General features: G+C 42.2%; 1 protein-coding gene across 1 annotated transcript in view; it reads right to left on the bottom strand.

The window, feature by feature from the left end:
- The window catches only part of ZRANB3 (zinc finger RANBP2-type containing 3), a 122,389-nt gene that overhangs the window by 50,130 nt on the left and 45,475 nt on the right, over positions 1–26,784 (bottom strand). Inside the window, 3 exon segments of the mRNA XM_075070251.1 lie at positions 11,760–11,888; positions 14,474–14,645; positions 23,853–23,938. Coding sequence (XP_074926352.1) covers positions 11,760–11,888; positions 14,474–14,645; positions 23,853–23,938 — 387 coding nt within the window.

Here is a 26,784-nt window from a genome sequence, read left to right as displayed (position 1 = left end):
GATAAGTCCACAGCTGATGCTCTCCTGTCAACTCCGCTTACGCTTCTCGTTCTGGTGGAGTACCGGAGTCGACGGGAGAGTGCTCAGCGGTTGATTTAGCGTATCTATACTAGATGCGATAGATTGAGCCCTGCTGGATTGATCGCTGCCTGCCGATCTGGCAGGTAGTGTAGACAAGCCCTTAGATGTGAGGGAAGTTTGTTTTTGGAAAGGGAAGAAAAGAAAGCCTTGTCTTGCTATAGCTTTAACAGTATGCAAATAACAACCTAGGCGTAACAAGATTAGTTAGCTATTCAATAAAGCTTGGAACTTTGTTACAACCTTCACCAAATTAGTGTACAAGGATTCACCCACGGGATATTACCTGTTCTTGGCTTCTGGGTCTGAGCAGAATCTAAGCACTGTCTCAGGCTTTGGACCTCTGGGCACACTCTCTGAGGACCCATCCTCTAACTAGCACCCAACCCAGTGTGAAAGTAGAATGAATTATATTGTAAAAATAAGAATAGATTAAAGAAATGTTGTATGTACCTTTAAGCAGAAATAAGAAATGTTGAAATACAGGTGCCAGGAAAAGAAACATTAGGCATAAACAATGGTGCTAATGGCGAAACATTAACAGAAGATCGTACATAGTTAGTAAGGAAAATAAGATATGCATGCCTAGCCCAGGTAAACTTATCAGATTCTGCTTTCCTTTGTATGGTTGTTAAGTTCTTGCCCTTTTATCTCTGTATAAATAGATAGTTTGTGTCTTCATGGTGCTCACATTATTTGAGTGGGGTATTAGCAGAGCGCTGTTGCTAATAAAACAGAGTGGTCTGACAAACTGTGAGTCCTGAGTTCTAACTTTGACAATTTGGAGGTTCCACCGAGATGGCAACCGCCCTTCACTGGGACTGTGTGATTCCTGACAGTTTTGTAGGACGACTGTGGCAGCCGGCACCTGGGCATTTGGCTCGACGGTCCTCCACCAGAACGGAAAGACGCACGACACAGTGAGTCTACGCCATGAACCTGTTGGTTCCCACTCTGTTCTGGTAGGGAATCCCGGATGACCTCAGGAATCTGGTCAGGTTATTTATTTCTGTGTTTTGTCCGGACTGAGGACTGTTCTGTCTCTGTGTCTATCGGTCCTCTGTGGAGTGTTTGAGTCTGGTGCCATCTTCATTTCAGTGATTAGCTGACCAAGGGGTTTCTGTCCCCACGGTCTGAGGGAGTGGAAGATCTGCACAATAGTGCAGTCCGCAACCGCACTTGGGTAAAACCAACTTGGTTGGTAGTGAAAGCAAGGGCGATTGAGCAGTTAGTCCTGTGGCTCCTTTTGCGTCGTTGCTCGGGCATCGCTCTGATCAACCCGAATTTTCTTCTTGTGCGTCTTGGTGTGTGAAGAAATCCTCCCTGTACTGGGTAACTCAGACGTCTAGATTCGGAAGCAGTTCCTAAACGAAGCCGGCTCTTTTATGTATTAGGCATGGGTTCGGCCTCCTGTAAGAAGGTCTGGACTTCCTGTAAATTTCTGGTAAAAATGGTGCTAGGGTAACTCAGGGATCCAAAACTCAGTGGCCACTGTTAAAATCTTGAACAAAGACCGAGTGGACGTCTTAAAGGACAAACTGGCCAACCTAAAACTAATCCGCTGAAGGAGAGGTAATTTTCATGCTAGAGGTGGGGAGAGGCAAATCATAGTTGTGACAAAATTCAAAGACTCGCCTCTCTCAAATATTGATATATAAGTACTAAAAAGATTATTTTAAAGCCTCCTGGTCCACCAACCGACAAAGGCTCCCTTTACTCCAGTTCTCCAAATCCCGGATCGATCTCAACCCCCCTTAATACTCCATCTCACTGTTAAAACAGGACAAAAAGCCCCTGTTCTGTTCCCCTTTGTTGTCTGCTTTCAAAAAACTGATTCTTATCGTGTTCCACTACACAATTCAGCAAGGGGGGCGGTGGGGCTCACTCAACTAAGCCCCCACTCCTTCCTTTGGTCCCTTTCCTTCAACATTTCGTTCAAAATTGTGAAATGACCATAATATCACTCACAACAGTTCATTGATAAAAGCAGGATTCGGGCCCAGACAAATCTGTCATAGAAATATTCTTTCCAAATTCTGAACTTAGAGTCCCAGAAAATGAATACTAGCAAGAAAGTCCCTCTAAGCTTAATTAACCAGCTTAGATCTGATACGCTGCCACCAATCAGAACTCTGAGTGTCTGATAAACTCTGGTCTCCCCAAAACCTTCCCTGGGGACCCCCAAGACCCAGATTCCTTGAGTCTCACACAAAGGGGAATAAACCATTTCCCTTCCCCCTCCTGCTCTTCCTCCAGATTCTTCCCACCCTGGGTTACACTAGGAGAGAGACAGATTCAAACTCCGCTGAATCTAAACAAAGAGATTCCCCGTTCCCCTCCCTCCTCCCCTCACCCAGAGGCAATACAGATTCAAGCTCCGTGAATCTAACACAAGAGGAAATTTATTCCTTCCCTTTTCCCACACCAATTCCCTGGTGAGTACAGACTCAATTCCCTTGAGCCTCAACTAGGGAAAAAAATCAAACAGGTCTTAAAAAAGCAAAACTTTTTAATAAAAAGAAAAGAAAAAAGTACAAGTTATCTCTGTAACTAGATGGTAAATATTACAGGGTCTTCAGCTTATAGACAATAGAAAGAAAGCTTTCTCCAGCAGAAATACAATTTAAAATACTATTCACCCAATACACATTAAAACTCTACCAGCCAGATACACAGTTGCAAATACAGAAAAACAATTAAGAAGACCTAAACTGTCTTTCTACCTTTGTACTTTACAAAAATTCCAGGAACAGAAGATTACTCTGATGTGAAATGCCCCCAGCCCTGTAGGTATGTGTGGTCACTCTCAGAGCCTAGAGAGAACAAAAACAAAAACCCCAAAACACAAACAAAGGCTTCCCTCCCTTGAGATTTGAAAGTATCTTGTTTCCTGATTGGTCCTCTGGTCAGGGTGTTTGTTAACCCTTTCTAGTAAGAGATAACTATTCAACGCCTTAGCCTCCATCCTGTTGTATGACACAAACAAGTAAGCAAAAGCAGATAAACTGAAAAACAGGTTGAAAGCCCCTAAGCGGCATAGTGGTGCAGGAGTAAGAAAACGCAGTGAAGTGCAGGCATGAACCCCTGGAACAATACTTAAGATGGTGAAGATCTGAGCCCTGATAAAGGTGTCATTTTAGGAGATACCCTAACAACGTGATTTTAACGAAAAGAGAGTGAAACATTAACTCTACAGACCCGGCTGGATGAGAAAGTTAAGCATTAAACTTTTTGTGAAAATGTTAAAAAGGACCATGTTAAAGAGAGAGAATTCTTGGTTTTTTGCAGCCTTTCTGAAAGGAAAAGGGCCCTTTTCCAAAAGAATGCATCTGAAGAAGTGAGCTGTAGCTCACGCTGAAATAAAATTGTTAGTCTCTAAGGTCCACAAAGTACTCCTGTTCTTTTTGAAATAATCCAAATATATGTACAGCTATGTTAAAACAAAGCAGTTGTAAGGAATGTTAAGGAAAAGAAAATGAGTAATGCATTCTATTTGTCTGTGAAAATATGTAAAGTTCTAAGAATCTAAACCAGCACATCTGGTTTGTAAAACTCCTGTTTTGTAGGTGTGAGATAAATTGGTTTTGTTTTATTTTTAATGCCGCTAAACAATTCATTTGACTCTTTTAATTCAAGTGCAAAACTGATAAACCCTTTTGCAAAAACGCAGGTAAGTAGGTTGTTTGCTTTGGGATTTTAGCATTTAACCTTCAAGGGGTAACGTTGATTCTTTTATAAAAATGTTTTAAATAAAAACCAAGTCGATGGCTGCAATCTACGGGCAGTCAAAATCAGCTGAAGCCCGAATAGGCCTGAGAGATTCTGGAATCTTTTGTTGGTTTGGTGGCTTTTTTTGTAGATAGTAGCAGATAGAGCAGTAGTGAAAGAATAAAACATTAACAGTCGCCCCTCGAAGCAACAGCAGACCCGCTGCCCGTGAGGGTGCACAAAACAAAAAAGAAAGAAGGGCAATGTTAAAAACAATTGAGCCTTCTAACATGGCTCTGTGTAATCGACTGTCACATTGATAAGGGTACATAAAAACTCTGTAAGAACAAAAGAAACGTTACACCTTATGAAAAAATTGATATGGCTAATTCTTAAAAAGTTATAGTCAAGTAGATAGGAATGTGCATTTTCCTCTGGAGGACATGTGTGACAGTGCATATTGTAGTAAAGGGGTAAAAGAAATGCAAATGAAAACATGTTGCTAAATTAAAGCCAACTAATCTAGTTAGGGCCTCCAAAACAAGAGCCGCCAAAATGGCGACTGTGTTCCTTTTTTCAGATCCTCTGTTTGTTAAGACAGAGTCTCTGAGCTCTTGCTGATGGCTTTGAATCCAAAAAGCCAAGCCTTGTGTTGATGCAAGATTACCTAACTGATAAAGAAAGGTGAGAACTTGCCCAGCACAAAGAAGCTGCAAATAAGAAACATACCTGATGCTCTCAGCTATTACTGTGCATAAACTTAAAGCTTAACACAGCAGGAAAAACATTGCAAACTTTGGTCTGCTATACTAGAGAGGAAAACTAAGGTACACCACCTCATGGATTTAATGGGACTATGAACAGTGGGATAATTATCCCCATAACCCTTAAAGTAGAAGCCTATTAAAACCTGGCCCCCTGCCCTATAGAACAAAAAACACAGAAAAACTCAGCCACAAACTGCAGGCTGGGGAAAACCTACAGTATGGGACTAATTCTTTGTTTTCCGCCTGCATCAGCAAGGCTATTTGTTAAAAGAAACAGAATCTTCAAGCAGGGCAATAATCAATGCCACCCCAAAAAAAAGACAAAAAGGGGTAGAAAAAATGGTGTATTTTGTCTTTCAGAAAAGGCTAATACCAGCTACAGAACAACCTATTACAAAACAAATGAAGTTAAAAAGACATACTGAGATAGCTGTGGAACTATACTGAAAGTGCAGATATTTAGAACATAAGATGTTTTGGTAATATCAGAGAAATTAAGTTTTGATACATCTGTTAAAGCCAAGAAAAAGATAACTGTTTAGTACCTATCAATAAAATGGATGCAGTCGATTGGTAATAGTTAGTAAGGAAATAAGATATGCATGCCTAGCCCAGGTAACACTTATCAGATTCCTGGCTTTCCTTTGTTTCGTTGTTATAGCTTTTCTTGCCCTTTTATCTGGATATAATTAGATAGTTTGTGTTCTTGCATGGTGCTCACATTATTTGTAGTGGTACTTAGCAGAGCGCTGTGCTAATAAAACAGAGTGGTCTGACAAACTGTGAGTCCTGGTTCTAACTTTGCAATTTGGAGGTTCCACCGAGAGGTGCACCGCTTCGACTGGGGACTGTGTGATTCGCTGCCGTTTTTTTGATATTGGAGACTGTGGCAGCCGGCACCTGGGCATTTGGCTCGAGCGGTCCTCGGCCAGAACGAAGACGCTAACGCACAGTGACGTCTATCGCCACTTGAACCTGTTGGTTCCCACTCGTGTTCTGTAAGTCGCGATGACATCAGTCGAATTCGTGTGCAGGTCATTATTTCTGGTTTTGTCCGGATGAGGCTGTTCTGTCTCTGTGTTATCGGTCCTTCCTGTGTGAGTTGTTTGAGTCTCGATTTCTGTGTGCATCTTCATTTCAGTGATTAGCTGGACCAGGGTTTCTGTTCCCACGGTCTAGGGAAGTTGGAATCTGCCACAATTGCTAGCCCGCATGCCTGCAATTTTGGGATAAAAAAGGTAAAAAGGAACATAGTTCCTAAAAAAAAAAAAAAAAAGTGGGAAACGGAACCATTCATATTATACACACAAATGGGGACATGTTAAGAATTGCCACTGCAGAAAGACATAACAGCTTACCATTGGTATAATATATTTTCTGAATAGTCTCTAACAACTACTGGCATACTAATGATACTACCCCTAATTGTTTTCGGTTTTAAATTGTATGTGTTTAATTGAAATGTTTGAAATGTGCTTCTGGATAAAATAAATGTATGCAAAGCTAGAGTCACAAGCCCAAATCACCTCTCAGTATTTTCTATTACGCGGACTAAATAAGAAGTGACACTGGCAATTAATAATCTTAGTGTCAAAAGGGGGATATATAGGAGCTGGATTTTATAATGTACTATGAGAATTAATGTATGATTTGATTTCATCTTGTCAGAATAGCACAAAGGAATGACAGACCAGAACAATCCTTATAAGTGATTATGGCCACCCTTTTGTTTTAGGATATGTTATAATGTCTACTATGTTTTCCTATATGTATTACAAATTAAGCACTCTAGTTAAATATATATTCCTTTGTTTTAAGATTTAGTTAGTAAGAGACAGGATTCTCTACTGTGTCTATGTTAAGTAAATTAAAGAAACATTGAAGGCCTGGGTCTCAATGTAAATTGTCTTGATTATTAATTGTAAAACTTAGCAAGGTTTAATTTGCAATGTCTTTTTGCTCAATATAAACTACTACTGTTTGTATTCTCAATCTGTTTGTGTGAATGAGAAATGTATGCATCAGGAAAAGATAAGGTGTGAAGGTCATTGTTATAGCCAGAGTCAAGGAAAGCAGCAAAGAGACTTAAAAAAAAAAAACATCAAAGAATCATCAGGTACTGCTTACTAGTCAGATGGCTGTTAAACTGTCTGGCATTGCAGCAGAGTGAATACGTGCTTCACAGTGTAAGAATGCACCACCCCCAGCGAACCAATCATCACCTCAGGACCATGCAGAGTCAATTTTGACTCCAGAAGACAACGTAGAGGAACAGCCTGCGATACCTTACAATGTACGCTCTCGTAAGGGTTGCCAGAAGCAGACGACCTAAAGCAAGGCCCAGGAAGCAGCAGCAGTGAGCCTAGCGCCTGCTGCCTGGTGGATGTAAAACCATGACTGCGGTTCCCTCAGTTGAGGTTGTCAGAACCAGAAGGGCCCTGCCTCCAACAGGCGCCTGTTCCTCAGCTGCTGGTGTCTTAAGGTCTGGGGAATCCACAATGACAATTCTTTTATCCAGCAGCAAGTATGGATAGCTTAGACCTCTAGTATTTCTAAATGCTGGGTCTGCAGCCACATGCCAGCCCATTCTCAAGCTGATGTTCCTGTCCTGGCTATCCCACTCAATTCCCCAGACCTCACTGAGGACCTCGTCCATTTAACACAATATGGAACAGCAATGACACCTGGGAAGAGACTATTGGCAGTTCCTTTATCCCACTTGGGGGAGTAATACACCATGCAAAAAGGCTCCTGAGGTTACAAGCAGTAGTTAAAATAATGGCAAAAATAAAGATTAGTGAGGGACAGTTTTAGAGCCACGGCAAGAAACAGGGCGATCCGACAAGATGGCCCTCCAAAACCGTCAGGCATGAACATCGTGCTGGCAGGCAAGGAGGGATACTGTGCTCTCATTGGGAAACCAACACATGGAGGCTAACATTTCGCGTGGCACCTTAGAACAAATCGAGGTATTCTTCCCCATAAAGAAGCCAACTTCTTTATGGAAGCTGGCTAATTAACCTGTTCATTTCTCTGGCGATAAGAACTGGCTTGTTTCAGGGAGGCCCTTTGACTATGCCTTGTTGGATCCTAATATTTTTGCTATGTTCTTCCGTCAGATCTCCTGTTGTATCCAAAATGTGTAGGCATGCCCCAGGTGATGCCCCAGTACGAAGAGTGCTATATGATGATATTTGATATCGTGAATGAACAAGAGTAAAGAATGGTTAATGCTGTGGCCCAGTAAATGTTGTCATTGGCGAAGCTTGACCAAAAGGTCGATTGTGCAAGTTAGAATGAATTTATGTAAAATAAGAATCGATTAAAGAATATGTTTGGCAGAATAAGAATGGTTGAAATACAAGGTGCCAGTTAAAAAATTAGGATAAAACAATGGTGCTAATGGCGACTTAGCAGACTGGTATAGTTAAGGAAATAAGATATGTATGCCTAGCCCAGGTAAACTTATCAGATTCTGCTTCCTTTGTTATCTTGTTAAGTTCTTGCCCTTTTATCTGTATAAATAAGATAGTTTGTGTCTTGCATGGTGCTCACATTATCTGAGTGTTATTAGCAGAGCGCTGTGCTAATAAAACAGAGTGGTCTGACAAACTGTGAGTCCTGAGTCTATCTCTGACACCAGAGAGAGAAAACTTTACCCGCACAACTGTCCAGACCTTGCAACTTGTGCCAGCTCTCCCAAGCAGCTCTTGAACATTCACAAAGTTTCACTGAAGCTGTTGATCCTCTGATTTACTGTTACCCCCGTTGGGGACTATGTGACATTGAATGCAAGAGTCATAAAGACAGTGCAAAGGAATTTCTAAAATTATCACCCTTTACTCATAGAGAACACACAAAAGCTATACAGCTCTATGGAAAAATAGTAAAAACCTGCATGCAAACCCCTCTCTCAGTTTCCTCACCACTCAGAGTCCGTTTGGCTTTGGTCAGTTCTTTCAGGGTTCCAACACCCTGCTTTGCTACTGCCACAGCCTTGCCTTCTGGGCCTGGTCTCTTCTCTCTCTAAAATGGCCTGTAAGAAAGTCCTCCTTTTATAAAGGTTCCCACTTAAGGTGACTTTCCTCAGTGTCTTCAAGTCCCTCATTAGACAATCCATTGCTTGGGTACAAGTCCCCCTGAAAAAAAGTTACTTATCATCCAGTAATCATGGCTGTTCAAGACATATTTTTAATAGTAGTGTGCACTAGAGCTATGCATGAGCCCTGTGCCTTCTTGTACTTCCATACAAGGGCATTAGGGGCAGGGCAGCCAAGACCCACCTTCTTTTCCCTTGCAATCTGAAACCCAAAAAGGACAGGTCATGGGATCACATTGACTACATCTTGAAGAACGACAATTAAAGGGTAAGTAACTGTTCTTTCTTGCGTATGTGTCAGTGTGAATATCATTGCAGGTGACTGGCAAGCAGTCAGGATGGCGGGAATGAGGAGTTTCAGCTACGTCCGTCGAACAGGGATCAATTTGGCATCAGCTCTGGCAGATGAGTCCAATGGATAAGTCTTGACAAAGGTCAGTGGGGCACTCCATGTTGCTGTTTTGCAGATATTGGAAACTGGTACATTTCTGAACCAGGCAGAGGATGTTGCTTGAGCTCTGATGGAGTGGGCCTTGATGTTTATTGGGATTATTACATCAGCTAACACAACAAGATACATCTATAATCCATTCCAGTATCCTCTGTGAGGAGAGGGTTTGAACTTCAGAACACCTGCCCATGACTATAAATGGTGGGGCAACAGTCTGAACAATTTGGTCCTATCAGTGTTATAAAGCAACAGTCTTGGATATATCTGGTATGTTTAATTTATTTTTTTTTGGTGCCAAGTATGGCATCAGGAAGAAAACAGGCAGGCTGACTGACTGGTTTTTGATGGGTAAAGTCTTAGCACCACCGTGTCCCTATGGAATTTTGTATAGGGACTCAGGCTTGGCCATAATTGCCTAACACTTAGTCTCCAGGCTAAAGTGTTAGCCACTAGGAAGATCATCTTCAGATGCGGTGCAGGGAGTAGTCTGATAAAGGTCCATCAGTGCCAGGACTAGACTGAGGTCCCAAGTAGAAGTAGGTTCTCTGACCAGTGGGTAGGTGCATAACAGCCCTTTAAGAAACTTTGACACCATGAGAAAAGACTGAGCATGACGATACAGGTGGGTGCTAAGCAGAGATTGCTATGAAATATACTTTAGAAGAGATGAAAAAGAGGCTGTCCTTTATAAGTGCAATAGATAAGGATCTGTGATATTGAGGCCTGGATCTGGTCAAGACCACGATGGGCTGGCCATATAGGAACATAAGAAAGGCCCTACTGGGTCAGATCAAAGGTCCATCTAGCCCAGTATCCTGTCTTCCAACAGTGGCCAGTGCCAGGTGCCCCAGAGGGAATGAACAGAACAGGTAATCATTCAGTGATCCACCCCATCGCTCATTTCCAGCTTCTGGCAAACAGAGGCTAGGGACAGCATTCCTGCCCATCCTGGCTAATAGGCATCGATGGACTTATCCTCCATGTATTTATCTAGTTCTTTTTTGAACCCTGTTATGGTCTTAGCCTTCAAAACATCCTCTGGCAAGGAATTCCACAGGTTGACTGTGCGTTGTGTGAAGAAATACTTGCTTTTATTTGTTTTAAACCTGCTGCCTATTAATTTCCTTTGGTGACTCCTAGTTCTTGTGTTATGAGAAGAAGTAAACAACACTTCCTTATCTACTTTCTTTACACCAGTCATGATTTTACAGACATCTATCATATCGCCCCTTAGTCATCTCTTTTCCAAGCTGAAAAATCCCAGTCTTTTTACTCTCTCCTCATATGGAAGCCTTTCCATACCCCTAATAATTTTTGTTGCCCTTATCATGAACTTCTTCTATTTAAATGGCTATATTCTTCTGGTGGATACTTTCCTGTTCTATGCCAGGATTTCTTGGACCTACAGGAAGCATTCTTGGTCGATGGTATTCAATCAGCCAGCAGCCAAGCTCGGAGGTCCAGTGACTTTGGGTTCAGATGGAGTATCTGGCCATGGTGTTGTGAGATCAGGTCCATGCACTCCAGGAGCTAGATCAGAGACAGATGGACATGTAGTAGGTCTGTCAGCCAAAACTACCTTGGTCAGTAGGAGGCTATAAGAAATGTCGTGGCTTTGTCTCCTTTGATTTTGGAAATCACCCTGGGGATTGGTGGAAAGACATACAAGACGTCTTGGAGCCACTGAACAAGGAAGGTATCCAGTAACAACGTCAGATTCATACCCCTTTGAAATAAAAGTTCCTGCAGTTGGTGTTGATGACGATAGCAAACAGGTCTGTCACCACGGTCCCTCAAAGACTACTTGTGAGTGGTGACCAACTGTCTCCTCAGGAAGTCTACCAGGTTGTTGATGATACCCAGGAGGTGAAGAACCCTCTGGGTTATCCTACGCTAGTGGCACCACGTACAGAGCTTGATGATTTTCAGGCACAGTGATGATGAGTGTGTGCCTCCTTGCCCATTTATGTAGTGCATGGTGGGAGGGCTGTCCATCAAGATCTGTAGAGTTTTAAAGAACAATTACGAAGGCCATGCAAGTTAGCCTGAGGGCTCTGAGTTCCAGGTGAAATATAAATAAAAGAAAGGAATTATTTAAATTCTCAAAAGATGTTAGGACAAGGAGCCACAGCCTCCTGTAAACATAATATTGAGGGGGAAAAAACTTAGCAGTGAGAGCAAATTGGCAGTGAAACCGATTCCTAAGATTGGTCAAAGCGCAAGCACTGTCATTGTTGGCATTTAAGAAGACAGATAAGATATTCAATGCAGAATGTCAGACTGAAAGTTCAAGCAGTCTCGTCTCGCTAAACACCAGATAATACTGTTCAGATTTCTGAGACTGAAGAAGTCATGCTAAAGTCCTTTTCCAATTTATTACTCCACCAGATAGTTTTAGTTTGTGCTTATTATACCCACAACCATCAAAAACATTTAACATAATTAGTTATCCACCTCCAAAAAAATGTGGGACGTTATAGTGACTGAAGACCACCCAAATGCCCAACTGTCCCAATTCTGTGAAGAAGCATGAAGAGTCCACTAGTTAAGTGATTACACATTGGAATCACACAATATAAAAATAATAGAAGAAGAGATAATTAAAACATATGACTGAATACATATTTTAAATAAAACTATAAAAAGATTTCATTACCTTGGCAATGGCAGTTTGTTTATACATGCGTGTAATCAAACCCATGACTTGAACAAAGTGGCTTTCAGTGACATCTGAATTTGGAGCCCTCATTAATTTCTCCCACTCTTCAAAGCTGGTATTCAGCTCCTGAATGGGAGGGAAGAAAAATGTTTAGAGGTACAATACAAATGGCAGAAAAATTACTGCTTCTGTGAATCATGTCCCATCTTCCTATCAAAAGGAAAGGTAAGGAAGGAAATTATATTCAAAGATGCCAGCTTTTTCATAGAAAAACATCAGTGCAGCAGCAGGTCAGTCACATGTTCCTACCAATAACAGAAACCTGTGACAAGCTATGGGTAAAAACAGAGCTCACTCCGTTATCATAAATCAAACAGTAAGCACTTTTTATTAAGAAGAAATACTGAACAAGCAAAAAGAATTCTAATTACATATGAAAGTGGAGCATCAGGAAAATATAATCATGTAACAAAGAAAATTAATGGTAAGATTTAGTTTTAGTCAATCAGCCAAGATGATGTGACAAAACTTATTTAAATAAAAATGCAATGTAATCAGCTATCAATCCTTCACGATATTTTCCTTTGTTACAAATAACTAAACAAAAACATTGATTCTACTTTATTTGTCTAATGTCATTTATGCTGATTTTCATGTGCTGTTAAATACTTAACAGATGTAACTATTTGGTACTCTGGTCACATCCTAACCTTGGGTTATACACTCTCCACAAAGTTAAAAGAAAATCCAGATGATGGATCATACTGAAAATCCTTTCAAGGGTTATACATTAAGGTTGGGGAAAGCTATTAGAAAGGATAGCAGAGATTATACTGACATCCCTAGTTGTATTTTTGAATCTGGATGTGTGCCTAGATGCTCAGGTAGCAGCTACACAGACAAGAGCACTTTAGTTTATAAACGGCAAGAAGAGTCTTTTTGCTACAGTTTACTCATGCATATGTTAACTCGAGATTATTTTACTGCAACATGCTGTACTGTTTGAGAGTACTCTGAAACTGAAATTGAATGTGACTGTCCACTTATTAAGTGGCGTATCATCATGCAGAGAACACAGACACCAGAGCACTGGTTGTGTGAGAAGAGAATGTGGGGAAAGGTGCGGGCCAGGCATTTTCTGTTGAAGGATTGTCAGATTTGGAATGCTCTCACCTCTCGGTCTGCTAGAACCCAGATTTGTTAGCTTTCGGGGAACACCACAACACTCACATTTATTGTTGGGAATTAGAGGAAGAGATTGGTTGTTGGGATGGATAGGCTAGGTCTTTGGATGGGCTGCTATTAAAGGAGACTTTTTTTTGTTATAATTATTGGTTGTCCTATAGATGTATTAAAGAACTTATTGGTTTAACTGTAATTAGGTTCCTGACAGATTAGAAAATGTACACTAAAAAGAGACAAAAGACAAAATATTAAGCCCTGGGAAAGTTACTGAAGTTGATAATTTTAGATCAGAATATTTGATTATGTATAAAACATGAGACTTTGAAAAAGACTACAACTCTTGCTGGTTAATATAAAAACACAAGTCACGAACTAATTGTGTATGAAATTTCTCTCAGTGAGCTACCCAATAAACACTGCAACTAAATGTATTACTGTACTTTAAGTATTGTAGTCACTGCAAATATGCAGATTAAATTTCTTGTACTGAGTGGTTATTCAATTTTTGTAACAATTTAATTTGGCAAAATATAGGAGAGAGAGAGAGAGAGTTAAAACAACCAATGTGTGCTAATAGGCGTAATTAGACAATTTTGTAAGGTAGTCTATACGAGACATTTTAAATTAATACAAATGAACCTTAACTGCAGTTACTTCAATATATTCTCCTCTCATAGTGAAGCTTAATTTTCTTTTCTTTCTTTTTTTTTTTTTATAACAAACATTTAGAGTTCAAGTATTTTTTGGAATGCAGTACTTGTTACCTACTGGTACCAGATAGTGTTAATCCACTTAAAATGCAGCATTTATCACCTCTCTCTTTGAGGAAAGTATGAGTAAAAATCCCTGGCTCAGGGTCTTGATACAAGTATTCCCAATAGGGAGAGAAGAGGCAGTCTTGTTCTCCGTTCTTCAGAGAGTGAAGATACAGCCTTGCAGTGTCCCCACCCTCCACACCAGACATTCAGAGGATGAAGAGGATGGGATCTTTTGTGCACCTCTAATATTAGTAAAATTCTGCTTATAAAGTGAAGTGTTTTTGTGGAAGGGAAACCCTTCGCTATGAGTTTTGGGTCCTGAACCATTTCAGGTAATGGAAACTTTGCCACTGACTTCAGTGGAACTGGATCAGGTCCTGTAAGACATGCACATGTATTTTATTATATGATACCAATAATTTATTTAAAATCCTAACACATTCTAATGTAGTTACTGTATGTGGCAGACTACATCGCAGTGTATTATGTATGGCTTTTTTGGGGCAAGCTTCAAAACTCACTTGTGGCTTCACCAGCCATTGGTAATGCAGCCACCTCATACCCATGTTGATAAAACCTATGCCCCATTATTTTATTTTTATGTGTATATATAACAAACATACACTATATATAAATTCATATTCCTTATGTACAAAAATATATTCCAAATAATTCAGATAAAAAAGGATAGTAAACACAGTTATTAGATATTACTGCTAGCAACAAGTTTGTTAGATATTTAAAAATATTGAATGAGAGTCATCTCACCTTAGCAGCAGCTTTTGGGAGATCAAACGGAATGCGTTGTCTAATTTTGGGAGGCAACTGGGTTAGAACTTCATTCTTTAAGCGTCTGATCATTATGTTACTTAACAACTGATGTAATTCATCTAAGTTTGAAGCCCCTCTGCAGTCCCATAGAGTTCTTTTACCAAAAAACCTGAGAACGAGAAGATGAGAGGGGTGATGAAACTTGTTCTGCTGACTTGAATCATCGATTTCTTTAGTACACACTGGATTTTATAACATGGGGCAAGATACCCACGTGTGCCAGAGCCATACTCAGTGTACTTGGGTGTGAGGCACAGGTGGCTCTTCATTTCATTTCTTCCTCTCCACAATCCTAGAGGGTGGCAGGAACCAAAGTGGCCAAGAACAAGTTAGAGCAGTCTAGGGACAGCTTTAATTTGCACCAGGAGATAAGGGGACCAAGGAGCCTCTCCAACAGCCAGGAGTATATTAAACTCTGGCCCTGCCCCAGGCTAGAGCTCCAGACTGACCAACCACCGAGCAGCATGTCTAGGCTACTGCATCTCAGCTTTGTGCATTAGAGGTATCAAGCGAGGTGAAGTTTTCTGGCACCACTGGAGGTGAGGGTGTCACAGAGTGTGGGGAAGTCAGGGCCCCACACTCACCACTTCCTGCGATTCACTGTGAATCTCAGCCAGACAGTAAAACAGAAGGTTTATTAAATAACAGGAACACAGTCTAAAACAGAGCTTGTAGGTACAGAAAACAGGACCCCTCAGTCAGGTCCATCTTGGGGGGTGGGGAGCCCAAACCCAGGTTCTGGGCCTCCTCCATCTCCCCAGCCAGCTCCAAGCTGAAACCCCCTCCAGCAGTCTCACCCAGCCACACACCCTGGCATCTCTTCCAGCCTTTGTTTAGTTTCCCCGGGCAGAAGGTGTCACCTGGCCCCAATCCCACTCCTCAGCTCAGGTTATGTGCTGGCTGTCAATTATCATCCCTCAAGTGAACTCACACTCTTATATCCCACCATCATCTAGTATCAATGTAGACAGTAAACTAGTAAAACTCCCATGCAACATTACCAGGTTAATACTCCTGTCATAAACAGATGGTTAAGGGTTAATGTCTCTTTTACCTGTAAAGGGTTAAGAAGCTCATTGAACCTGGCTGACACCTGACCAGAGGACCAATAGGGGGACAAGATACTTTCAAATCTTGGTGGAGGGAAGTCTTTGTGCTTTTTTTGTTTTTTGGGTTTCGTTGTTCGCTCTCCTGACTGAGAGGTAGGGACATCATTCCAGGTTTCCAATCTTTCTGAATCAGTCTTCATGTTCCAAGATTGTAAGTAGTAGCCAGGAGTGGTGTGTTTCGTTGGTTGTTCTCAACATTTAATGTGTCTTTTTGCTGAAGGTTTTTTCTGTTTGCTGTAACTTTGAATCTAAGGCTGGGGGAGGGGGTCCCTAAGTCTATATGAATCTGAGATACCTGTAAAGCATTTTCCATCTGATTTTACAGAGATAACTTACTTTTCTTTCTTATAAAAGTTCTTTTTAAACCTGATGATTTTTCCTTGGTTTTAAATCCAAGGGATTGAGTCTGAATCACTAGGATTGGTGGGGGAACTGAGGGGGATGTTAATTCTCTTATTTTAAGATCCAAGGTTTGGATCGGCGTTGAAGCCTCTCAGGCACCAGAGAGGAAAGTGGGAGGGAAAAGGGGGGGGTGGTTAATTTCTCCTTGTTTTAAGACCCAAGGGGTTTGGTCTGGGTTCCCCAGGGAGGTTTTCGGTGGGAACGAAGTGTGAGACACTAAATTCTGGCTGGTGGCAGCATACCAGATTTAAGCTAGTAATTAAGCTTAAAAGTGTTCATCCAGGTCCCCACTTTTTGTACCCTAAAGTTCAAAGTGGGGGAAAAAACCTTGACAAATCTCTACTTCATCACAGGGGGAAGGGATTGTTTTTTTAATTGTTTCACTGTTGCTGTTCAATTGCCTTATGCCCCCCATCCCCTTTCAGCCCATTGGTTTGTACCCATTCTCTTGCCTAATATTCTTTTGCATAAATGATCTTAGAACTCCTCTGTGTACAATTGGGTTTTTGTGTCAGTGCCTTCTGGATCTGCATAAGCAAAAGGGTGAGGGGGGGTGTCTAAGACTGACCCAAAGAGAAATAGATGCTACCAGCACATGTGCCCAGTGCAGAGATGAGGAAGTGGTAGTTTGGTACAGTACTTCCCTGATTGCCAATGCAGCACAACCAATATAGAGTATGATCACTGTTTTGGCTCTGTTGCTGTAAATGTCCTAAGAAATGCTGAAGGCAGGTCAAAGATTAAGAAAATATTACTCTTTCTCCAAGAGTTTTAACAACCCACTTTCCTCCTTAAGTGTCTCTGTTCCCTGAGGGAATGATTAAGTGTCACTCCAACTGCCAGGTAACCTTTGAGTCCCCAGTGATCCATCTGAACACTCCTCATGCATCATCTCTTTTGAACCCCTCTTAGTGCTATTTAACCAGCAGGGAAGATAGAAAGGAGTCTTCCACGCTGCCCCCCCTTTCTGTTTTTTACTTTATTCTCACTCCTTTTCTATCATGCTGGCCAGAAGATGAGCAGGACAAGCAGCATAACAAATTCCATCAAGATTTCATCAACTCTGGAGAGCTGCACAAACACACACCTGCCCAGGATAGGAGTATATTGGAAACATCTGAAAGAATTTACAGTTCAGCAGCATTTTACTCTGCCATCTAGAATCAACTTAGGAAGGGACACAGGGACTCACTTCTGAGCTGGTGAAGTACGATCTTACTGTGAGGATGGTATATTCATGAGGAAGATGCCGGCTACACCACCGTTTGCACACTTTTGTCCCTCTCCTCCATATGTATTTACTCAGTGCTATACATACAATTCCAAGAAGGCACTTTTTCTGTCATAGTTAGAGTCAAGATGCTACCATTTTATTCATGTAAGTGAGAGAGGGGGAAAGTTAAGTCAAGAAACGGTAGGCAAAAAATTCAGACTCCCTTCAGACCTCTTACCTTCAGAAAGAGGTGACCATGAATACCCAAGTTGAAGAATATGCAGGAAAAGTACAGTATAAAAATATTAAAATCAAGCTTAAACATCACAGGAAGTTTTTATTTCAGGCCATAAAGACAAAATTACTTATTTTGCACACACCAGATTGTCACTCAGTTTGATGTTTTGCACATTTATGGTATTCCAAAACTAAAATCATTTTCCAGAATTGCATAGCTAACCACAATGTACATCCCACACACATTTGTGGTGTGAAAATTTCACATTCACACGGTCAAAACACCTTAGAAAAAACAAAGTTACTCTGTCTGGATATTAGACAAAGCTGATTCATGGCATCTCAAGTCAAATGCTGAAAAAATAAATAAGCCAGGGGCTAAAACAAAAAGTTGCTTTGGGAAAATGGAACCTTATAATATGAATTTTTATAAGAATGCCATCCAAGTGAAAGTCAAGTTATCTGGCAAAATGAATTTCGCTAAGTAACAGAAGGTATCAGAGGGGTAGCCGTGTTAGTCTGGATCTGTAAAAGCAGCAGAGAATCCTGTGGCACCTTATCTTATGTCTGTTAGTCTATAAGGTGCCACAGGATTCTCTGCTGCTTTAAGCAACAGAAATGTGTCTTTCCAAGTCTGAGCTTCCAGAAATGTGCATAAAGCTGAGAGCTAACATAACTACACCAGTGATAAAGATAAGCATTAAGAATGACACCAAATGAATTTGTGGTATGTCAAGGTTTTATAAATTAAGTTCTGCAAAAAACAATTATTTAACCACAGTTTCTTAGCAAATCTGTTTCTGACCAACTCTTCTTTCTTTTCTACTTTTAGAATACATCTAGAGAAACTGATCTGAGAGAGAGAGCGAGCACGCGCTGGACTGGAACTCAGGATACCTATGTTCAATTCCCAGCTCAGCTACAGATACCCCATGTGAGCCTGGCACAGTGGAAAGACACTGAGGTGCTTTTGAAAATTTACATTTTGTGTCTCTGTTCCTCATCTGTAAATTAGGGCAATACTTCCTCATCTCCCAGTAGTGTTGTGAGAATACAATACATTAGTTGTTATGAGGTGATCAGTGATGAGGGACATAAATAGTTGGATAGCACAGGACTGGGGGGCCAGAACCTCCCAAGTTTTAAAACTAGCTTTAAAATTAACTCAAAATATTTACTTTCTTCACTTCCTTGAATAGATAATTTACTCCTGAGGGAATTCTGCGCCACTGCACATCGCAGAATTTATGTCTCCACAGATTTCTTTGCTTCCCCACAAAAATGACTTTCTGATGGGCAAGCAAAAGGAAGCCACAAGAGGGGTCATGCGACCCTTCCCAGAACTATGTTTTGGGTGCTCAGGGCAGCCAACAGAGAGGTAAATCACTGTGGGGCAGGTGCCGGGATTGGGGAAAACCCAGCTAGTGGTTCCTAATCTGCATCGGGCTCAGCTGTTAGCCCTGGCTGGGTTGGGGAGGATGGGACTTCCTCCCTGAGTTTCCTGCACCCACTGCTCCTCAGCTACAGGGGGAGGGATCACTACAGGGAGCTGCTCCCCCATTTGTCCAACCCTCATGCATCCAGACCCCTCAGACCTAGACTCTCCCATCAAGCCTCATTCCTTCCTTGCACCGAGAAGCCCCCTTATAAGCCTCACTCCCCCTGCACCTGGACTTCCCCGATGAGCCACGCACATCCAGATCCCCACTGTACCAAGCCCCAATCAGCTGCACCTCGATCCCCACCCCACTGAGTCCCGCTCCCCCAGCATCTGGACACCCCCCCCCCCAGCTCAGACCTCCCTGCTGAACTCTATCCCCCACCACCCAGATACCCCTCCTGCTGAGCCCCAACTACCGTCACCTGGACCCCCCTACAGAGTCCCATTACTGTTGCACTTATAACCCCCAAGCCCCTTTGCATCCAGATCTCCCCCTGCACCCAGATTCCCCACTGAGCTGCCCGTACCCAGACTGCCCCACACAGAACCTTCTCAGCCCACATCTGGCTTCCCCCACACTAAGCCCCTCCACAGTTTGATCCTGCCTTGCTGAGCCTGCCTGCCCACACCTGGTGCACCTGGCACAGAGGGGTATGTTTCTGGTACAGGCCTGGTCCTTGCGCGGTGTCAGGGTTGGATGCAGTCACACCGCTGAGTCCGTGTTCTGGGGGAAGCTGCATGGTGATCTCCCACCTCTGTGTAGCCAGTGGTCTGTGCTCCCCAATGCCATGCTGGAGCCGCCACATGTATTTGACAAATATAATTTGCATATTTTTGTATAATTTAAAAATATTATGTACATAATTTTATTTTTTTGGTGCAGCATTTTTAATTGTTTGGCGCAGCATACCCTCAGGGATAATAATTTGTCTATAAAGCACTTTGAAGTAGTATTATTGCTATTAGAGCTGCCCAAGGCTCAGGAATTACATGTGAAGTATGGCCTCTATTCTTTGTTCCCAGATGTATAAATTTACATTAGCCATATTAAAACACATATTGTATGCATGCACCCAGCTTACCAAGTGACTTAGATCACTCTGAATCAGTGACCTGTCCTCATCATTATTTACCGCCCTCCCAGTTTCTGGGTCATTTGCAAACTTTAACAGCGATCATTTCGTGTCTTACTCAAATTTTTTATTAATGAAGAGCATAGGGCCTGAAGAGCATAGGGCCAAGAACCGATCCCTGCGGGACCCCACTGGAAACAGACCCACTCAATGATTATTTCCTGTTTACAGTTATATTTTGAGACCTGTTAGTTAGCCAATTTTTAATCCATTGAATGTGTATCATGTAATTTTATATTATTCTAGTTTTTTAATCAAAATGTCATGTAGTACCAAGTCAAATGCTTTACAGAAGTCTAGGTATGTTACATCAATACTATTACCTTTGCCAACCAAACTTGCAATCTCTTCAAAAAAAGATATCAAGTTAGTTTGATAGAATCTATTTTCCATAAATCCATGTTGATTTGCATTAATTACATTAATCTTTAGCTCTTTATTAACTGAGTTCTGCGTCTGCAGCTCCAGTATCTTGCCCGGGATTAATATCAGGCTGACAGGCCTATAATTACCCATATCAACTGGTCTACCCTTTTTAAAAATTGGCACACCATTAGCTTTCTTCCAGGCTTCTGGATGTTTCCCAGTGCTTCAAGACTAATTGAAAATCAACATTAATGATCCAGTCACCTCTTCACTCATCTCTTTTAAAACTCTTGAATGCAAGTTATCTCAACATGGTGATTTAAAAATGTCTGACTTTAGTAGCTTCTGTTTAACATCTTCCAGAGACACCAGTGGAATGGAAAGAGTGTTATTACCATATGATGAAACTGTACATCTGTTTTTTCACCAAATACAGAATAGAAATACTTGTTGAACACTTCTCCCTATTCTACATTATTAGTGATAATTCTCCCATTTCTATCTAATAATTTAGACATTGCTTCTCAGATGAGGATATCATACTTCACTTGGAGATCTTGTTGGTTTGCTATTCTCATCTTGAGAAAAGTAGTAGAATAACTCTTTCTTGCTAAGAAATCCAGTCTTTCTTTGGGGTCAACTTAATTCTACCCTGCTGCAATCTCTCTTAATGATGAGGGAGGTGGGTCGGAGCAAAAACATTCAAAGCCTTGCAATGGCACATGGTATCATTTGTCTATATCTTTGACTGTCGGGGCTAACAACACTGGTGTAAGACACAAGACTTTCACTGGCTGTCAGAGGGTGTCATTAATCAGCGAGGCTATTCTTCCTGGAGCTGTTGCCTGAAACATGCCGTGTGAGTATTTTCCTTTACCAGTTCAGCTTGTGTACCCAGACTAGCAGCCATTCTCCTACGTAAGTCCTGATAGAATTCAAAAACTTCTAGTGGGTGGAGAAGATGAACCTCAGACCACTGAGTCATCAGGAGAAGATGAGCACAGAATTGCTGGAAGTGATGCTAATTTCTTGAGGCGAAGGTTGATTCTCTGGCAAAGACTCCTCCAACAGAGGTGATTTGAGAGGAAAGGCATTGTCCAGCACCTGTATCACAGGCCATTCTGGGAGCTGGTCCACACAATAAGGGAATCTTCCCTTCTACTAGGTAGGAATTTAGATCTATGTGAGCAAGGGGCACCCAACAGTGCCCAGGGTAGCCACTGCAAGACGGCATAAGGCACAGAAGGCCAATACATACATTTCCAAGATGGTGTGTCCTTGCTCTAAGAGCAACTGTGCTCTCGGTGCTGATCTTTTCCCTCAATTGGGTGTGTGGAGGACATAAAGGGCTGCTTTCACCACAGTGATAATGGAGATGAGTTGGAGGACTCCGAATCAGAGTGGATGGAACCCTCTGAATAGTTAGTGGGTCTCAGTGGTGCCTGACCTGGTGGGGCTACTGGATGACCTCATTTGTCCATAGTCCAAAAGAGGAGGGGGCAATGTCAGTACTGGAGAGGGAACTGTAGTTGGTATAGCAAAGGCATCCCAAGAAGTAGAAGACCTTAAAGAGGGATCCAGTACTGAGAATATGTCCACTATTGGGGCGAAAGAACAAGATGGAATTGGTCCCGATTCTGAGGGATACTTTAGTACTGAGGTTGCTAACACTGAAGTCGAGGATTTAGATGGTACTAAGAACAATACTGGCCCAGCAGCCATCTTTGTCAATACCAAAGTTGTCAGTGATAGCAGTCTCTGACCTGGAGTTAAAAATGCACCTATGTCCTGTTTTAATGGAGAAGAGGGTACTGACAAATAGAGCAAATCTGTTGCTGCCACACAGGCATAAGAGACTGTCAGTACAGAAAGCAGCGGAGCCACTGCGATATCCATAAGTATCAAAGTCAACAGCTGTACTACTGACGGTTCTGGAGTCAATGGTATGGTACTGGGATCCTCTCATCTCAGCACTGGGGAGACACAAGTTGACGGTCCAGCTCTACCCCAGGTATCTGAGTCTTGTAGACATTGTGAGCTTGTTTTTGTCGAAAATGAGTAATGAACGTCTTCTATTTTGGATGGCTCTAATTCATTTCATGGATCCTTTTATGAGGGATCTTGGGAGATGATGGATTGACTCTTCCCCTTCTCAGGGAAGAATCAGAGTTCAGAGACTATCGGCAACTACCATATAGGTAGAGAATGCCTGAAGAAGGCTGGCCCCATGATCCAAAGAGGGTCCTGATGCCAAGACACCTCGTAGTCTGTTCAATCACATGCTGTTTCAGGTAAAGATCCCTAGAAATGTGTGTTCTCTTTTTAAAAGAATGACAGATATTACAGAAAAATGTCAAATATTGCTTACGGGTGCTTAACTAAAGGAAAGGTGTGGGGGACAGTGTTGAGGGCGCCACAAAACAGGCAGTGCTTGAAACCCAGGGAATGCTGCATAACCTATGGTGCTGAGAATCATAAAACTATAAAACTAACTAAACTAACAATTACACTAAACTACAGGCACTAGATGCTATTATTTACAGTACTGAAATCTCAGCAACAAACTGTGACACAGAGAGAAAACCGTAAAGGGAAAACCTCTCAAAGGGAGGACTAAGGTAATTGACAATAAGAAGAAAACAAGGGAGGACTGGGGTGGCCTTGCACTTATATAGCCTTGGGAGGGACCACTAGGAGGCACAGGACACATGTGCAACCTCAATGAGTACTGCTGTGGGAAAATAGTCTCCATCTCCAGTACAGCAGGCACGAACATGCCAAGTAGAATGCACGTTTACAACCACTAGAAGAAGAATATAGTTGACTTTTTTCCTGCCTATTTGCATTTTTAATTCTTCTAACACACTGGCTAATAGTTCGACCAAATTGGCATCATCAGGACTTATATTTTATATATAAAAAAACCCAATTAGTGCTAAAACATCTAATGAGAAAACATTCTAGGGCAGTCCAAAGCAATAATTTACAAATAACAGCAGCAGCAGCCTGGTCCCTATGGCTTTCACAGAGCTCAAGAACGAACAATGCAATCCTCCCTCTGCCTTTCACGGCATCTTGCCTCCGCAGCGCCCCTTAGTAGTACTTAATTTCTAATGAAAGAGATGCCAGGGATTAAACAATTTTTTTCCATTCATAACTCATGCAGCAAGCCCAGAGATGCCGGGGCTATGAATTGCCAAGTCTAGAAGTGTCAGGCTTAGCCCTGGCACAAATAAAGCACTGCCCATTAGCCTCCCGTGCCTATAGGCTCTAGGCTGTTTCTGAACGTATAGCTGCAGTATGGCAACCAAACGATTACAGCATGTTTTATTTTTAATTATTTTCTTATTAGGATTTCTCATTTATCACAAGATAAAAAAACAAGACGTTAACAGAAAAATAAAAAGACAAGTACCTGACATGAGCATTGCAGTATTTTTTTGCATATTCACTCCAGGTTCCAAATCTTCTTGGAAAAAGTGCCTCAATCTGCATGAAAAGCTGTAAACAAAGACACCAATATAAATAACAAAATGTGAGAGGTCCATACCATACAAATTATCTTTAAATACATTTTTCTCTATACCCTTAGCTCCACCAAAACTATTTAAAAATAATCTTCATGTAATAAATCATTTGTCTGTCTTCTATTTTCTACAGGCTACATTACATAAATACAAAACTTGAAACACATAAATAACATTACATAGGAGATTTCATGACCTCCTCAGATTAGATACAGTATGCATACTGTTTTTCTTTTTTGCCTGAGCAGGAATTTCTTTATTTAGACTTGGAATTTCATGCACATCATCCCAGCGAGGTGGAACGATGAAACAACTTTCAATCTCTAAAAGGAGATCATGAAGAAAGGGGGTCTGGAGACTATCCAGGATTCTCTGTCAGAAGTATCCACTCATAAAAACTGTGTTACTTTTTGAGGCTCTCCACGTACACAGGAAGTACCCTCTGAGACATTGCAGGTATGACTACAGTTCCAGCTGAGCGTACAATTCCCAGCTTGAAGAAACATACTCAAATGTCTCTGAATGAGCTAGCTCTCTAAAAATAGAGCATAGCCGTGGCAGCATGAGTGGCATGCGCGGCTAGCCAACTGAAACAACAGGTCAGCTACCACATCCCGCAACCTCGGCTGCCAAGGCTACACTCTATTTTTAGTACATTAGCATGATCTTAGCTAGCATGAGTATGTTTCCTTGAACTTGGAATCACCTGCAGCTCGAAGCATAGAAATTCCCTGAGTTTAAAGGGCATAAGACAAAATTGATGCACAGCCCTTTGGCAATCCCATTGACTCTGCTGCCCCCTCAAATCCTCTCAGATCACTTGTACTATTTCAGTGTTCCCAAGGCCACATATGATCTGTCCTGATCCCCCATCAGGAATTAGGCACCTCTCAGTGCCTTTTTCCTTCCCCAAAGGCTTATTTCAAGACAGCAGGTGGAAGAGATGTTACTGTTTTGGGCCAGATTTTACACAATTTCTGGGCCAGGAGCATTTTGCTCTTATTTACCTGTTGCGCATCAACAATGCTATGTATTTCTGCCACACCTTCAGAGGATTTCACAGCAAAATATTTTACTCCTGGGGGAATTATGCGCCACTGGGGTGCAGCAGAAAAATCCCCTCTCCCTCCCCCAGGAGATTCTCTTTGCTTCCTTGCAGAAAATAATGTACGTGGGGAAGCAAAGAGAAGCTGCACCGGTAGTCAATTACCCCTCCCCAGCAGCTCAGATGCATCTGTTCAGATAGCTAGGGTAGAGCAGTCTGGGGATACTCCAGCCATCCAGGGATGTTAGTCCCAGCTGGGTGTGGGAGGGAGAGGGAAGGAGGAGGATGGAGACAGAGTTCCCCCTTCCCTTTCCCCGCACTGAGCAGCCGGGACTAGGTCAGAACAAACACCAGAACTTCTTTTGGCTGCAGAAAGCTCTGCACCGCCGGAGATGGGTGGTGGCTTTGTGGGGCAGTGTCTGGGTGTAGGGAGGCTCAGTGTGGGAGTTTGGGTGTAGGGGGGTCTGGATGCACCGCGGTTGGGCAGACAGGGGAGCAGCACCCTGTATCGTTACCCCTCCCCCCACCCGTGCACCCAGAGCCTCCGACTGAGCCCCATTCCCCTGCATCAGGAGTCCCCACACCCAGAACCCCCTCACTGAGCCCCCGAACGCCTACCCCACCGAGCCTCACCCCCTGCACCAGGAACCTCCCAGACCCCAACCTCACCAAGCCCCACTCCCTCAGCCCCCTCCCACTGAGCCCTAACCACCTTCACCGGGACACCCCTGTGGCGTCCCATTTCCCCTGCACCCAAACCCCACATCTAGCCCCTGTACACCTAGACTCCCCCCTGCACCCAGACCCATCCACCAAACTACCTGCACCCAGACTGCACCAGACAGAACCTTGGTACTCGAGGGAATTCTGCACCAAAACATAAAAAAAAATTAAAATTATGCAAATTTCTACATATTTAATATGTCAAAATAATACAAAAACATAACGACAATATAACTACACCATTTAAAATTATTTTGGTAATAGCAGCAGAGAATCCTGTGGCACCTTATAGACTAACAGACGTTTTGGAGCGTGAGCTTTCGTGGGTGAATAAGGGTGAATCCACTTCTTTCAAGACGCAGGGTAGTGGGAAAAACTTCCAGGGGCGGGTATATATATGCTTTAGCAAGCAAGCTAGAGATAACGAGGTTAGTTCATCAAGGAGGTGGAGGCCCTGTTCTAGCAGTAGAGGTAGTTGAAAGCCAAGGGAGGAGAAACGGTTCTGTAATTGGCAAGCCATTCACAGTCTTTGTTTAGTCCAGAGCTGATGGTGTAAATTTGCAAGATGAACTGAAGCTCAGCAGTTTCTCTTTTGAAAGTCTAGTCCTGAAGTTTTTTTGCTGCAGGATGGCACCTTAAAGTCTGCTATTGTGGCCAGGGAGGGGTTGAGCTGCTCTCCTAACAGGGTACTTGGATGTAATAATTGCCATTCACTGATATTTTCTGATTTGTGTTCATTTATCCTTTCCGTAGTGATGTCCATTTTGGCCGATTTGTATTACATCTTTGTGTCAGATAGGGATTGCTTGCTATTATGTGGCGTTTGTCTATAATTTAATTGGTGGACGTGTGGTGAATGAACAGTTGATGGTATGGTGATTCTGGTGGTTCTGTGATGGTGTTTTTTGGTTTGGTGGTGTATGGATGTCGTTGGTTGTAGTAGATTGTGGCAGTGAAGGTTTGGGTTCATCGAGGTGGTGTTGCATTGGATTGGTTCCTGATGCTCGGTATAGTTTACGTATTTAGTGGACGGTTGTATTGTGTCAGTTTGC

The sequence above is a fragment of the Chelonoidis abingdonii genome, chromosome 10, assembly GCF_003597395.2.
Source record: "Chelonoidis abingdonii isolate Lonesome George chromosome 10, CheloAbing_2.0, whole genome shotgun sequence".
Lineage (NCBI taxonomy): Eukaryota > Metazoa > Chordata > Testudines > Testudinidae > Chelonoidis > Chelonoidis abingdonii.
The sequence above is the reverse complement of the archived record's forward strand: the minus strand, read 5'-3'. Positions and strand labels throughout refer to the sequence as shown.